At 39.5% G+C, this 16310-nt stretch overlaps 1 protein-coding gene across 2 annotated transcripts in view; it reads right to left on the bottom strand.

Moving 5' to 3' along the window:
- LOC108931691 (ras-specific guanine nucleotide-releasing factor 1-like) overlaps positions 1-16310 on the bottom strand; it is a 32361-nt gene that overhangs the window by 4137 nt on the left and 11914 nt on the right. For both annotated transcript variants that reach the window (XM_029253494.1, XM_018747653.2), the window contains exons 10-26: positions 15764-15924; positions 14613-14676; positions 14336-14478; positions 13842-13924; positions 13503-13751; positions 12542-12912; positions 12204-12347; positions 7771-7941; positions 7100-7206; positions 6887-6999; positions 6588-6648; positions 5200-5306; positions 4933-5017; positions 3043-3240; positions 1486-1565; positions 879-996; positions 719-787 (exon numbers count right to left, since the gene is read on the bottom strand). In XM_029253494.1, the coding sequence (XP_029109327.1) occupies positions 719-787; positions 879-996; positions 1486-1565; positions 3043-3240; positions 4933-5017; positions 5200-5306; positions 6588-6648; positions 6887-6999; positions 7100-7206; positions 7771-7941; positions 12204-12347; positions 12542-12912; positions 13503-13751; positions 13842-13924; positions 14336-14478; positions 14613-14676; positions 15764-15924 (2324 nt within the window). The remainder of the gene's footprint in view (positions 1-718; positions 788-878; positions 997-1485; positions 1566-3042; positions 3241-4932; positions 5018-5199; positions 5307-6587; positions 6649-6886; positions 7000-7099; positions 7207-7770; positions 7942-12203; positions 12348-12541; positions 12913-13502; positions 13752-13841; positions 13925-14335; positions 14479-14612; positions 14677-15763; positions 15925-16310) is intronic.

Here is a 16310-nt window from a genome sequence, read left to right as displayed (position 1 = left end):
TCTCCACAAACAATTAATGCATAGTGCTGCCCATACACATGCAATATACAGCATTTGTTGTCTTGTTATTGATCAGCACTCACTAGCAATGGACCAGAGCTGCAAACACTGGAAGGTAGTTGATTAATCCAGTGTCACATTCCTACCTCAGATAGACTGACTGAGGACTATGACTAACCCTTTCTTTAGACTAAGCATATGTACTTACTGGGTACTTTCTTTTGCTTATTATTTTGATTTTACTACTTTGTTTCAAGACTTTTTTAATGACAGGATAGCAGTGCAGCAACAAAGGACAATGACTTGTAACCTAAAGGTTGTCATTTTGAATCCCACTCTTGGCGCTGCTTGGAACAATGTGTTTTACTCTGAACTTCTTCAGTTTGATTACTGTTATAAAAAGGGGTAAAAAGTTCTAAATTGCTTTGGCAGTCAAGCCCAGGGAAGAAAAGGTTGTTAATAGTTCAGACGTTTAAAAAGCTCAGGTAGAGTAACTTGAATACTCTAGTTTATTGACCTCATGCTGTTTTACTTTTAGTCCATTTTTTGGATAAATATTTGAGTAATTTTCTAATGTAACAGTACTTTTACTTGAGTACTGTTTTATACTACTAACCTCTGCTGACAATAATTTAACACTATTGGCTACTGTTTCTAATATGAAGGAAATGGCAAAACATGCTTTTTTAATTATCTTTATAAGAATGAAAAGTCTTACCTTTGGTTGATAATCAATCTTATAAGCTGTCTGTTGGAACTGTCTGATTTCTCTGATTATATGGGAAATCTGGGCATCAAAGATATAAAAACAGAGCTATTTTAAAAACTTCAACAAACACTTCATTCATAAATGTTGCAGCAACCATAGCCTGGATTACCATCCTCATTTTGGAGAAGTTGACCAAATTGTCCTCTGTGTAGTTAGGGGTCCCCTCCTCAATGAAGGCCAAGTCTGTGAGGTACATCCCCAAGTAGGGGACACAAGGGGGATCACAGCTGACAGGAAACAAGGAGTCAGTCAGGTCACACAGATATTGCACAAATTTTGCAAAAATTTAATTTGGGAGGGAAATATTAGACCAAGCCCCTAGCCATGTCCAACTATCAGTGACATGCAACATGTATTAAAACCCTACTAATTGTCACAAACCTGTTCACATTTCAACTTCCACTTTTCCTTCCTACCAGATATACTGTAGAGGTCAGATGACCTCTAAGCCCAAGTAGAAAATAAGCTAAGCATTTGTCCGTAGGCATGATCACAATCTAATACTTCCATCTTCTGAATGATCATTTTCTTCACTAGAAATACACAGTGCCTCAGTGTATTACACAATATACCATAATTCAGCCTGTGATTTCTAAAGTATGTATGCTGTGTAAAATTCCATAAAAAGAGACTGTCCTGTAAAAAGAACACTGATTAATGGTATCCTCTCTCTAAAGCTGGTCATAAAACCATGGTCAAACTACCAAAACACTTACTTCTTTAATGCTTCCCTTAAATTCTTAAATCTTCCCTCAGATGACACAAGCTTTTGAAGTTTGTCAATCACTGCCTTTGTCTAAAGGAAAGAAATAAAATCTGACATTCATTTGCATTAAAATCAGAGCAACAAAGGCACTGCCTAATACATTTGTACCCCCTGTTCAAACAGTTACACATTTTCAAATACAAACACTTTGCACTTTTTGGGTTTCATTTGCGTCACTGCTGTTTTCTAAAAATATATATTTATAAATATTAAAGATTAAGCTGTATTATTAAACTGCTAAGTTGTGGTTGGATTTAAATTTTGATTTACAGATGGACTTCCAGTCCCAACTGTATTTATAACTTCAGCTACAACTATACTTTCAGCTTCATAAAAATTTGTGAAGGAGACTGAATTCAGGTTCCTTATTCTTTGTGTAACAGGTTTTAATTTTGACTCTCAATTTCAGACAAATCACTCCTCTGTATGTTTGTTTATTATGCATAGATGTGGAACATTTTTTAAATTTGTCAATTTGCATTTTTATACACACATCGCATTCATAATATTATCATGCTGCGCTGCACTTTCTCTCCAGTGTGTCCATGAATTTTGAGATATACATTGAAGTATGATCTCCATATTCGGTGTTATGTCTCTTGATCTTTTGTTCAGTGCTCTATGTCACTGTGTAAGGGGAGCACTTCATAAAAATGAATTGAATGGTTATGAAAAATTAAGAAAAGCACTATAATAAAACTGTATAATACTAAAAATTATTGTTAAATGATTTATATCTAGTGAACGTAACATGATTTGTTGGCATTTAGAAAGCCGCCTATAGCCAGGGAAGCAAGTTCTTAATGACAGTGGACCTGAGATTTCCTTGTATCCCACTACACCCTGCACCTCCTCAACTTCAGTCATCACCTCAATTCAGTAGAATCCTTTTCTCTTGCATTCATATATATTTGCCTATTCATTCACTTGTTAACTTTTTTATTTTTCTACTTATTTACGTTTGGTTACCTTATGTGTGTAGTACATATATGTCACATGTGAGTGTATGTTTGTATGTGTATATGTATATGTAACCAAAGTAGTTTTCCCTCTGGGATTAATTAAGTTTAATTAATTAATTATGTGGGACACCAACTGTCTTTTGAAGTGTGCAGGACAAGAGTGGTTGGCACAGGAGCATTTTTTTTTTTTTTAAACAAGAGATTTGTTTTGCAAGTTATTTAACCGCACTGCATGAGCAGTGTGACTGAGAAGTTTTCATTTTGGACACATAAGCAAGTCATAGGCCAATCAAGTTGGTTAAGAGCAGACCAGGACTGGCTACATTATTTAAGAAAATGTCTAATTTGTCCCGACTCCTCAAGAAAGACATCAGCTGCATCTAGTGCTCGTTGATCAGGATTTTTTCCTAGCCAAGGAATAATACAGAAATAATTTAATTTATAACATTAAATAAGAACAGGGGAAATCAAAAAGTGATTTGCTGATCGGGAGAGTTTTGTTCACAGAAGGAGAAACAGACACACACTGCGCTGAAAAAGCCCACCTGCTTCGAAACCTTTAGCCAGGTCTTCTTCAGACGGAAGATGGAGCTGCGGTTCAGGGAGGAAGTTATCTCCAGCACTGCGTTGTAATTGTGTAGGCAACGGCAGATATCAGCCACTGCTACCCACTTCTCTACGACTGCCACTCGCGTGTTCACTTCCTCTGAGCGTAGGATCTCTGTAGCAATCAGGTTGCTGATCTTTCAGGGGAAAAAGTGTCAAGGAAATCATTAGCTATAACACAGATACTTACCTAAAAAGCATTCCCACACCTTGGATTTTTTCAGTTTTTACTGTCAGTCAGCAATGGGCTTTGAATAACAGTCTGTGGAAATGATGTATTTTGAATTAAATTAAATGATAAATTAAATAATGCAGCTCAGAGATACACACAGTAGAACTCTTACAGTATATTTTTATTTTATATAACTGAGACCTTAACAAAACAGATCCAGCAAATAAATTGAGGTACGCCTGTTATTACATTTTTATTCACTGCGTAAGTAATTAAGCAAACTGCAAGTGTCCAAATGCTGAAAACACTGCACATGCTTATTAAAATCTTGATTAAATAAGATGTTGTGGGGGCGACATTTAATTATCAGTACTTTTAAAGGAGACCATTTTAATGTTAAGTTAATGAAAGGTAATAAAACAACCTGTGACTAAATGGCCATCCATGGCGTTCCCTGCCTCACACCCTGTTACCAGGACACACTTTGAAATACAGCGACCAAGCACAGGATGAGTGGATGATGAAAACAGGAAAAAAGTCTCTGGGTGAATTTTAAATTCATTATAGTTTTATTTGATCCATCGATCCATCCATCCATTTTCTTTCCCGCTTGTCCTAATAGGGTCGCGGTGGCAACAGGGAGATCAGAGAGGCCCAGCCGCCCCTGTATCAGGCGGCAGTTTTATTTGATGCTTTTACAAAACCTGAACCATGAATAAACTGGGGGAAATTGTTCATTAATTGTGATACGGTGATTAAATTTACTGACTCCTGAACAAACTTCTGCTCCTAGTTGTGCTCATAGGTTGAGGACCCTGTTCGTCTTTTCTTTTTATTTTGTCTTTCTGTGCTACCGCAAAAAAACCTAGAAAAATTAAAACCGCATTTCTCGGCCAGCATGGGTAGGCCTATGAAATGCACTGCTGAAAACTCAGAATGGTAAAATTACTCTGAGTGAGCCCTAAGAATATTGTTTGGAATCAAGGCAATGCTGAATTCTGTTTGTAAAATTAATTGTTTAGGTCATCAGCCAGGACAACATTTCAGGTGATAATGTAATACTTAGGCAGGCCCTCTCGCTGTTCTAAATAAAGTCCATTCACTCAAATAAATTTGGAATAGGAAACATTGCAACTCAAAATGGTGTTTGGCATCCACTTTTGTTCATACAGCTGTGCTGAGAACTAGAAGGCAACTGTCTGTAGATTTAAAGCTAACAATAAACACGCGCTCACTTTTGCTAACTACTTCTCCAGGCAGTTATGAGCCTATCCTGGAATCACTAGGTGCAAGGACGGAGGTACAACCTGGACAGGATGTCAGTCCATCACAGTACAAAAGTACAAACATAGAAAATTTTCTCATTTAAAATAAATGGTAAATATTGTCATTTTATCTTTCTTTCAAAATAATTCTATCAAGTTTAACCACTTAAAGTTTAACATTAAAAGTCCACTCAAGAAACAGTGGTTAAATTATACTGAAAGCTGTATCGTGCTCCAGATTACAGGTACAGACTATATGTGACTTCAGATGTGACTAACATTATGGAAAAACTACAAAACTTGTTTGTATATATGGCAGCTGCTTTTTTTTTTTTGTTTTTACTGTATCCAGTATCAGTCACAGACAATGACAGCTATGAATTAATACATACATCATTGAAATGTTTTGTAGTTTTCATAATGTAGGGAGTCCTCTCATTTTTATCATTCTTCATCCAGCCTTGGCCAAAGAACTCCCTAGGAAATGTAATATAACAAAATTATAAGAAAAATACGAATAACAAGCAGAATCTCTCACAGTCTCAGCTACTATGTAACCCTTCCTCCTTCTGCTCAGGGATTCTGATTGTATGCTTTGTTTTAGCTGTAAAGATGCTGTTTACATTCTGCTTCATCTCAGTACTTTGCTTCCCACTTACTCATATGGAATGACCTTGAACACCAGGTGATCCAACAAAGTCAGCTGCTCTGCAATTTCCAGGGCAGAGTGACACTCAAATGGTTCAGCCTTGCCACCTTGTGACTGCTGGATACGTGTGGGACAAAGACAAGCACAAGCCCTGATGTTCAGAACCACAGGCAGAAAACAAATTTGAACAAAAGGCTAAAACAAGCGGAAACATTTGTACAGACATCGCTCTACTTACACAAATTCAACTTACATAAATCTGGATTTAAGTAAAAAAAAATTCCCAGCATGCACATTATTTACAGATAGCACTTTTAATTCACATGAGGGGGTGCGGCAGCGCGGAGAGTTTGGCAGGGGTCTGCTCTGTGGTGGGTCTGGGATTCAAGTCCTGCTTAGGGTGCCTTGCAGGAGACTGGCGTCCCGTCCGGGAAGTGTCCCCTCCCCCTCCAGCCTCGCACCCTGTGTTGCCAGGTTAGACTCTGGTTTGCCGCAACCCCACTCGGGACAAGCGGTTGTACACATTGTGTGCGTGTGTGCTTTTATTTCACACAAAACATCTGAAATGTGTTCAGCGCAAGCTGACGTAGCCAGACAAGGCAGGAAGCTGCATCTTCCCAGTTCTCGCGTTTCGAGCTGTGAACGCATCTCCTCTCCTTAGTGTAGTGCTTTTCTTTGCCTATTTTCTACCCTTATTTACAATGCCTGTTGGTAAACGTGCCCTTGAAGTAAAACAAGAAACATCTCCCAAGCGTACAGCAACTGACTTAGAGATGAAATTAAACATAATTAGAAAGTATGAATGTGGACAGAGATTATTGTCTATAGCACGGGAACAGGGTTTAGCCATATCGACTGAATACGATAGTGAAGGATGCTGCACGTTTAAAGCAGCACGTGAAAGGAACAGCGAGCATAAAAACAACAATAACGAAGAAACATCAAGGTGCAATAACAGCTGGAAAAATGATAAATTAAGCAACCACTCCGTCTTGTGTGTTAGCATACAACTAGATAGCATGCAGTGGTCTATTTTTTCTTAAAATTATTATTTATAGAAATATTAAAATTTATTTAATTGACTAGGCCATTGTCTTATTACAGTATTTAAAATGTCTGACATTTACTAGAGAATTATATAGTGTAATTTTTTTTATACCCATGTTTGCAACAAATGCAAAGGAAATGAGAAGGCTTGGCTCTGTAACGGAGGGGGAGGGGGAATCCAACATACATAAATTTCAACTTATGTAAAGGATTGAAGAACGGTGTATTTGCATAAGTCAAGGGGTGTCTGTATTCTTTTTGTACACTATTTTTTTCAAACAGTAATAACTAGTTCAGTAACCATGAGACAAATGCTCTTTTTTTCCAGTTTTCCATAAATACTAGACCCACAAGTTGTGTCATCTCCTCCGGACTGATCTGGTTATCCCCTGGGTCCTCCTGGGTCAGCGTTCTGCAGAAAACCACAGCACAAATGTACATCAATTCCTCTAGCTCTCTGAACACTTGATATTATCTGCAGACTTAGCTTGCTTAACTGTTTCATTTTATGTAATGTGGTATCAGAAACCACATGCCCTATAGACTTAAATGTTCTTGCACTAAGTACTTAATTATCTCTGCATTATTTGTCTTCATCACCACTGTTGAGTAGTATTGACTTCTATGCAGAATTTAAAAATTGATGTAACCTTATGATGTTGGCTGCTGCTTTTCTTTCCTGGGTAAGGAGCTCCGGGTCATGGATCACCTCGTCCAAGAAACTGATCACTTTCCGTTTCAGCTCAGTGTTACTCTCAAAGTCCTGGACACAACACAGAAACACAGCAAACCCTCCGTAACATCCTGACACATATGGGGTACGTGCACTTTTCGAAAAGCAAGACTCTTTATCTCTGGTTTACCTGAGAGTGTTTGGACACCCAGTGTCGAAGGACGTTGAGAACTCGGTTTGTGGCAGCCCTTCGGATGACAAACTCTTTATCCCCATTCCTCTGGTCAGTGGGAAAACCTGTAAGCAGCCAACAGATGAATTTACATTTATTCATTTAGCTGACACTTTTCTCCAAAGCAACTTACAACACTAAGGTCACAATTATTACATGCTCATAATCATTTACCCATTTGTACAACTGGGTAATTTTACTGGAGCAGTTTTAGGGTAAGTACCTTGCTCAAGGGTACAACAGCCAGAGGTGGGGATCAAACCTGTAACCTTTAGGTCCAAAGGCAGTAGCTCTAACCACTATGCTACCAGCTGTCCCAATGTATGACTGATGAATTCCCAATAGTCTACTGGAATGACATGATGATGTCCTAGACATGAGAAAATATCTGCAGATAAGAGCGCTCAGGTGATGTGGAACTAAATGCTTCCTGCTCAAACATTTCCTTTAAGATAATTTAAAATGAGACCATAAAGTTCCCTAGCATTTCCTCCCATGGGATGTTTGTAAAAAGAGATGATGATGTTCCCTGACATATCCTCCCAGATGATGTGGAATGAGCTGATTATGTCCACAGGAATGAACCATGTAGCCCAGTGGTGTAGAAAGGATCTGCTTTTGCCGCTTACCTGTGCTGGCCAGGGACATACGACGGTACTTCTCTTTGGTGGGTGTGCCCTCATTGGCTCCAGCGGTGGCAATGGCAAAGGCAGAGGCAGCCGATAGTGTGCTGCGAGTATTATCCAGCTCTCGGCAGGACGACACAACCATCCCGTTGTTGTGGGAAAATAAGGAGAATTCTGGGGCAAAACATTTGGGAGAGAAGAGCAAAAGAACCTTTTAATTTTTACAAAAACCATCACAGAAAAACTTATTTCAATAGAGGAAGGAATATATTTTTTTGTATATGTTGCTGGAGCGGTTCAGAAAATGTGTGTGTGTGTGTGTGTTAAACTGTTACAATTCGTAATTCAAAATATACCTTGACTGAAGGCTTGTGGAGTCTTTTTTTTTTTATTAAAAACCATTACAGGTAGTTCACAACTTAAGAATAGGTTGTGACTTATGACACCCTAGATACTTAAGATCCACCACCCTTATAACATTATTTGAGAGTCCTGAAGTTACATTACATTTATTGACTTAGCTGATGCTTTTCTCCAAAGCGACTTGTAATGTTAAGGTACTTATAACCATTTAGCCGTTTATATAGCCAAGTATTTTTTTTTTACTGGAGCAATTTAGGGTAAGTACCTTGCTCAAGTTTGAGGTGAGACTCAACTCTGTGACCTTTTGGTCCAAAGGCAACATCAGTAACTACTATGCTACCAGCTTTTTCCCCCCTTGCACTTAGTTCCTAGCTACCCGTTGCAGCTAGTTTGGGAGTAACACCTAACAAATACTGCTGCATCTACAATTTAATTCCACTGAAGTAACTTTTTTTTTTTTTTTAACAATGGTTAACTACTGAAAATATGAATGTTCTGGAGGGGCAGAAAAAAGCATTAGAAAACAGATGTAAAAATTAAACTAAAAATAATAGTGCAGACTAAAAAAAATACCATGTGGTACTTTTATTATTATACATTAGTATTTTAACATGAACAAAATGAAATTACTGGAAAAATGAGCAAATATATTATAGAATGTAGCATTCATGCACGCTAATATTCTTGTGGTTTACATAGAAGAGTAAAAAGGGATTTACGACTTACAACAAGGTCATGAGAGCAAAACCTCATGCAAGTAGAGGACCACCTATGAATAATTAGCCATTATAATGATCCTGTCTTCTATAATGACTCCACAAGTGTCTACAGATGTACGTACAATAACTAAAAATGAGTGAAAAGCCAATAAAATGTTTAAATTAACTCTTCTAAACTTACTTTAGAATACCAATTAAAAACTTATCAGACTACTAAATATATTCTTCCTTTGCAGGAAGGATATATAGAACAAAAATTGCTACTGTGGGTTATGAAAATATATACCCTTTTTCAAACAGTGGGACATTTTTTATTCCATATTTCTGGTATTCCTGTTATGTTAAATTACTGTGCTGAATGATTAAGAAGCTCCTTGCTTCATTTCCTCTGCATTTCTTCATCAAGAACTACTTTATCCCAGAATAAACTATAATTTGCTGCCAATAGTCCCTAAAAACTTTTTGCCATTTTTTCTCCTCTCCCTCCTCCTCTTCCTTCCACCCTCATTGCTGAATATTTCACCTCATTCTTTAGGGACAAAGTCAATTCTGTCTGACAGGTTCTTGACATTAACCTACCCCATCCATGCTGAAACTCCCAACAAAGACTCAGTCCATGCATTTCAACCTTTCGTTGACCTTCTGCTCTCAAATACAGTCACCACCTGCTCCCCTGATTCCATCCTTTTCTTGCTCTCACAGACGAATTCCTGAAAACTTTCTTTTACATTATTAATTCCTTTGGTTCCTTCTCATCTGCTTTTAAAACTACCCACATCTCACTGCTGTTAAATAAACCCTCTCTGGACACAAACTCAGTCAGAATAATGGGCCAGCCTCTCTTTTCCCTTTTCTTTAAAAAATCCAGAACATGCATCTTATAACCAGTTATCTTTATTTCTTAGCCAGTAAGAGCTCCCTGAAAATTTAGTCTGGATTCACTATCGGCTGTTCTACCAAGACTACCATACTCGTAGTGTCAGAAGCTTTCCAGTTGACTAGCACCAACTCCCTTTCCTTAGTGTAACGATATTAGCAAAATATGTTCCTTACAGGTTACCATACAACACAGCAGGATGCATCATCTGAATATGTAAATAAGCACTGAGTGAGAAGAATGAGTAGAGTGGGAAGTTGCTGTTGAGTTATTGTGTTTAATAAACATGCACATCCATTAAGATCAGAGCTGTGTGTCATTTGCAACCATAATTAAAAGCGAAAACATGATGGAATATAATTCTTGATCATCCTTCTTCTTGACTTCTCTGCAGCATTTGACATTGTAAACTGACAGATGCTACTTTCCTCCCTTGGACAGCTTGGAATCAATGGAAAAGCACTGAAATGGTTTGAGTTTTGCCCATCAGGCAAACTCAAACTGTGGACCACCATGTGGGCAGCATGGACAAGATGGAAATATCTCCAGCTGCACAAATGCTCTACAACCCAGCATAAATGATGCAAGACATAGGAAAAGCAACCTCTATGCTGTAACTTAGAGTGCAGAATTCATACCTTAAGATCCCATAAAACAAAGAGAAGATACCAGCTTTTTACAAACTTAGAAGCATTTTTCTCAGTCCTCCAAAGAAGAAAAGCTAGAAAAGCACTTGCTGACTCCAGGTTGTGAAACAGACAAGCCTTCCCCTTGTGAAAACATCTGAACCAGGCAGGGCAAAACAACCCCCAGTAAACCTTTTGGGTTTTTTGTTTTTTTGTTTAAAATAGAGTGCTCTTGTTACACAGTGACACAGAGTGCTCACAGTATGTAGAATGCCTTTGCATTAGTGCTGAATTTGTGTCACTTCTGAAGAATATCTTTGGACAGATCAGGGTAGAATCACAGACAGGAATCTCCAAAGCCGATCTCACATTTCGTCAAAACAGCTCTTATGATATCCTTTTAATGAGAGAGACACATAAATGGAACCATTATATTTCTTGGACAGGTGTTCAAACCAGGTGCACTGATAGGGTATCTGTAGACAGAGTCCATCACAACTGGAGGAGAACTGGCCAGGAGACTGGTCCAAAGTGATAGCTGAATTTGCAGAAATCATTTGAGTGAAGCATTTCCTTTAGTATTCTCTGGCAGACAAACAAATATGAAATTTTATTTTTGAGCTCATAAACTTCCTCTTCTTCTTTCAGGACAGCATTTGATTTAACCATTTTCTTGACAGTAGATATTGTGGTCTCAGCCATGGCAAACTTTTTTTGTCTCCAAAGTCATTTACATTTACATTCATTCATTTAGCAGACACTTCCCTGCAAAGCAACTTACAATGTAGTATTTAGCTGACACCATTTTTGTCCCATGTGAATTACAATGCTAGATACACTATAATACACTGCCTACAGTTATGCACTCATCTATACACCAGAGAAACAGACTCTCACCCAATTGTGGCTAATTCTGAGTCAATTCACTAGAAACACATGTCTTTGGACTTCTGGGAAGAAACCAGAGCACATTTACATTAACAATGTCGCTTCATTGTCATCTGACTATTATCGATTTCATTGGGCATAGCTCACTGGCAATGAGACCAGTCAGAGCTTGGTGCTGAATTTCATAATGCCTTCATTGAAAACTTAATTAATTCATGGGTTGAAGGAGGTACCCTGAGTTAAAATATTTTTAACATGGTGGTGTCATCAAAACTTTTTTAAATTAAGGAAAAAGAAAAGCTTTAGCAAACTATTTAATTCTTTTGTATACATGCTTTAACTTTCACATGAGGTTGTGTGCAAAGTTGTCAATTAACTTTGAAGACTCAAACCTTCCTTTTTCTTACAAGAGCCCCCAGTTTCTCCTGAGGGATCCCCAGGTATTGCCAGGCCAGCTGAGAGATGTAATCTCTCCATTGTGTCCTGGGTCTGCCTTGGGGTTTCCTCCCTGTGGGACATGCCTGGTTCAGATGCAGGGGGAGATGACTAGGAGGCATTCGAATAACATTCCCAAAGCACCTGAACTGACACCTCTCAATTCGGAGGAGCAGGGATTCTGCTCTAAGGCTCTCCTAAATCACTGAATTCCTCACCCTGTCACAGAAAATAAGACAGCACTCCTTGAAGAAACCTTACTGTGGTCACTTGTATTTGCAATCTCGTTCTTTCGGTCTTACCCAAAGCTCATGGGGGATGTACATTAAGAGAGACTCAAAGTATTGTCTCAAGACTTTGCTCCTGTTTCACCTCCACAGACTAGTACAGTGCCCACAAAACTGCTGACTTTACACTAATCTGCCATTCAATCACCCATTCCCATGTACCAGCACTAACGAACAAAACCCTGAGATACTTCAACACCTTACCTACTGATTTTTTGTTCCTGTTGCTGTGAAAACCTACCTGAAGAACTTTTGCTTTTCAGATTTTTGGGAGTGGTAGGCGATTTCGTAGGAGACTTGGTGGGCGACTTAGTGGGTGATGCTTCCATTTCATCTTCATCTCCATTGCTTTCGTTGATATCACACTCCCCCTTCGCTGTGATATCTGTTCAGGATTCAAAGAACATTATCAAAAAGAAATACAAAAACAATTTTATTATGTAGGTCATGATGACCACATTGTTGGCTTAACTATTCTATATTGTATCATACTGGTGCATATTACAGTAAAGAGATCATAATATTTCTAATTAATGTATGGAATGTATGGCTTAGTGAGTCTCACTGCAGAGCCCTGACCCTGTTTACAGTGAGATGACTCCTCCACTCTGTCTGCTTTGGCGTCAGTCTCATCAGGGATTTTGCTGGACATAGTGCTGGATATGTAGAGCTTGCTGATGTCCAGTGTTGTCTTGCTAAAGGGCGACATGGAGGAGTACATGCTTGCATAGCCGTTGGGAGAGCAACTAAGAGTGGCCAGGTCCAGTGCCTTCCCCCCAGTGATGATGGGGATGTTAAGCGACAGCTTGCGACGGCGGTTTGGGGAAGAGGACTTGGTGATGGAGAGTGGGGGAGGGGAGGAGAATTTGCGGCTGGTCCCTGGAGATTTTGGAGGCTCTCCAAAGAGCAGTTTGTTGTTCTGGCTGCTGGCAAAGAACAGCTCCAGGGATCTGGATGTAGGACAAATAACACATTTTAATACAGATTTTTGGGATGACTGAGAGCTTCAATTTCCATTATTAATAACTCAGTGAATAACAGAAATCAAATATTAATTTCTGCAATTAAAAGATAAAAAGTTTAATGAATTCAACTGTGAAATCTGCACGATAAAGAAAGATTCAAGCTACCAAGTAGATACATTGGTTTAAGAAGCACTGTTGCAGAAATGCTCCCACACACAGTCCCCCCTGATGAAAGGCTATAAATAGCCCATCAAGTGACAGCATGGAAGGCTGTGGTAATACTAGCAGCAGCCAAACGGAGGCGGCCAGCAACTGCCAAGGGTGGGCGAGCAGGGCATCCCTCCTGCATGCACCAAAGAGGCTCTGTCCCCTTAGTTCTTAGGGGCCAATGCAAATAACTATGATCAAGAATTCGATACTATCAGTTTTTTCAGACATTTGAGTGTTTAGGGGAAGGTTCTGATACAGAGTAAACAGATGCCAGAAAACAGAATACATGTCTAGGTACGAAAAGTGGTCCTGATTACAAAAACTGACCCAGACCCTCACTGCACCTCCACACTGCAAAGACTCACCGGGCAGGGATGGCACTAATGGGCTTCCTATAGATGGTGATGAGCTTGTCCAGCACAATGTCAGCGCTTGTGAACACACGGTAGGAGTGCAGGAAGGTGTTGAGGAAGTCAATAGAGAGGAAGCGTAGGTCCGTCAGTCTTTCCAGCAGCCGTTCCACGCTGGCATAGCGGATCTGCAACACCTTGCACGAATTCATCATCTTGCTGAAGCGGATATCCACATCGTCACAGTAAAGGCTGGTGTCTGACCTGCTCACAGTGCACATACACATATACACATACATTATACTCTATCACAATGATGTATTGGACATGGGTTGAGGAATGATGGAAACTCACTTGATCATCTGTGGCACAGTGACCTTAGAGTTCTCCTCAAAGGCATTCATCATGAGGCCGTTGCAGCGGATATTGTCTATGCACTGTGTTAGAAAGGAAGAGAGTAAAATCACATTCAGCACAGACACACAACAGTGAGATGGGCAGTAAGCATTTCTTACATTTATCACAAACATACGCTCAAATGTGCAAGTAACAAATGGGTAAGAGACTGGGGTAGATGCATCATACAGTCACTGGTTTTTGTCTTGTCCCGGTCTGACAGAGGTAGAGAATAGATGTCACACAGCCATCACCTACTCATATAAGCATGAATACTAGTAAGAGACAGGCAAGTGGCAGGTCGCTCAGCCAGCACAGACAGTATGTAGGATATGAGAAGTAAACGCATGTAAAGGTTATACTTTCACCAGATTTATTTCTATAATATGGATAACTAGGAGAATGAATTAGGCTCATGGGCAAGGCTGTTTCAGTTATGCACTTGGAGATACCTGGCTGATGTCACTAGTCCAGGCAGACTTCTCCTGGCGCGAGGATGCCACTAGGATTATCGTGAAAGACTGGCTATCTTTGGGCTCAACAACAATCTTGAAGTCCAGATGCTCCATGTCTTGCCCACTCTTGTCCAATTTTGCTTTAAGAAAGAATCATTAATACCACTGCAGCACATTTCACACAAACTTGATATAGTGAATTTTAATAAAGGTGTAGCTATTGCACATTATGATAGGCTTCTGAAAAGCAAAAACAGTATAAAACTATACTTACACTCATCATCTGTCCCCTCTTGCTCCTCCATTAGGGTGCAGTCAATGAGCGAGACCACTCCATTCTAGGGATAAAAAAAGAGTATGCAAAGAGTCCCAACATTACTGGAAAAACAATAATTTGAATATTTTCTGTATATATTTATAGTGTGGGATCTGCTAATATCTGAAAAATAAGAATTTAATTTTGGCTGTCAGTCAAGCCATATATATCACTTTGTCATACAGTATGTTGCTTTCAAAACTGGTTTATATACCAAAACTATACAGACATAACAATAATACAAACTATTACAACATTTTACAAAAACGACACACACAGACACACACAGACACACACACTTTCTGAACCGCTTGTCCCATACAATAGTAATATTTTTTTTTTTCTAATCTATGATCCAGGGGGGCCCGGAGTGGCAGGTTTGGTCAGTGCACGCTGTGTGGTGGGTCTGGGGTTTGAGCCTTGCTTGGGGTGCCTTACGGCGAACTGGCGTCCTGTCCGAAGTGTGTCCCCCCCCCTTCGGCCTTGCACCCTGTGTTGCCGGGCTATGCTCTGGCTCGCCGTGGCCCCGCTCGGGACAAGCGGTTATAGACATTGATCGGTTGGTTGATTAATCTATGATCATTACATTTCTTCTGGGAAGTTCATCACTGGACAGGGCAGTTTACTAATATACAGTTATTACAAAGTAATAAACTATAGAGTACTGTGGAATTCATAATTCAGCAGGTTCAAGTAAATTTGTTAGCCTAGATTCCACAGGAATGATGAAGTGTAACCATTAAGGTGAGATTGCTAGACTTCATAAATCAGGAATACATGTCAAAATAGCGAAGAAGCAGCTTAGACAGAAGGATGCATTTTTAAGCCACATATTAAAAAATACAAGTTTTTATATTATTTTCATCATTAGCCTAGGGTTTATCCTAATTTCAGTGCCAGTGCCCCTACTCCCTTCCCTCAATATTAAATGGAGAATCTGCCATTTCTCCTCTGAATAGGTACATGCTGGATTAGAAGCAAAAACAATGACACACAAAGACGTATAAATACACATGCCTTGTCAGCATAACAGAAAGTACAAGCAGCTGGAGAATGTGACTCATGCTGGTGCCTGTGTAACATGGAAGGATACAGTAGCTCATGAGTACCTTAGTCAGGTGCAACTTCCCTCCAGAGCCTCTGGTGCAGATAATCAGATGCTTGGAGAACAGGAAGCACTGGCGTTCCCCTTCTTTCTTTAGCGATAGCGATCCCAGGCGCCCTCGGGGAATCTTGCCCTTTTCGCTCATTGGCACCTGGATCAGCGAGCCTGTTGTCGGGGGTGGGGGTGCCACTTTTCATACAGAGCCATGGGCTGAGAGGTTCTTTGCTTACTGGCTTCCATTAACACCAGAATGAGCACTTGCAGAAGTAACTTCTGCCTTTAATGTTTTTTACTGTCATAGTCTACAGTATGAAGGAACTGTGACATTTTTAGAATCCCTGAGTCAAAGCTCATTCGGGTTGTAGCTGTCTAGTTACAGTTGGTAATGAAAGAGTCATCCTGTTTTGTGTGCATGCTGGTATTTAGAACCTTGCAGCAGCATTTAGACCAGTCTAAGTTAGCTCCCATGTTACAGCTATAACAGGTCTTTATGGCTCCAATATGGCAGACATCAAATCATTTTTATAAGGCAGGATAAAAACTCTTTGTCT

The sequence above is a fragment of the Scleropages formosus genome, chromosome 7 (genome assembly GCF_900964775.1).
Source record: "Scleropages formosus chromosome 7, fSclFor1.1, whole genome shotgun sequence".
Taxonomy (NCBI): Eukaryota; Metazoa; Chordata; class Actinopteri; order Osteoglossiformes; family Osteoglossidae; genus Scleropages; species Scleropages formosus.
Note: the sequence above shows the minus strand (reverse complement) of the source record. Positions and strands in the feature narration are given on the sequence as shown.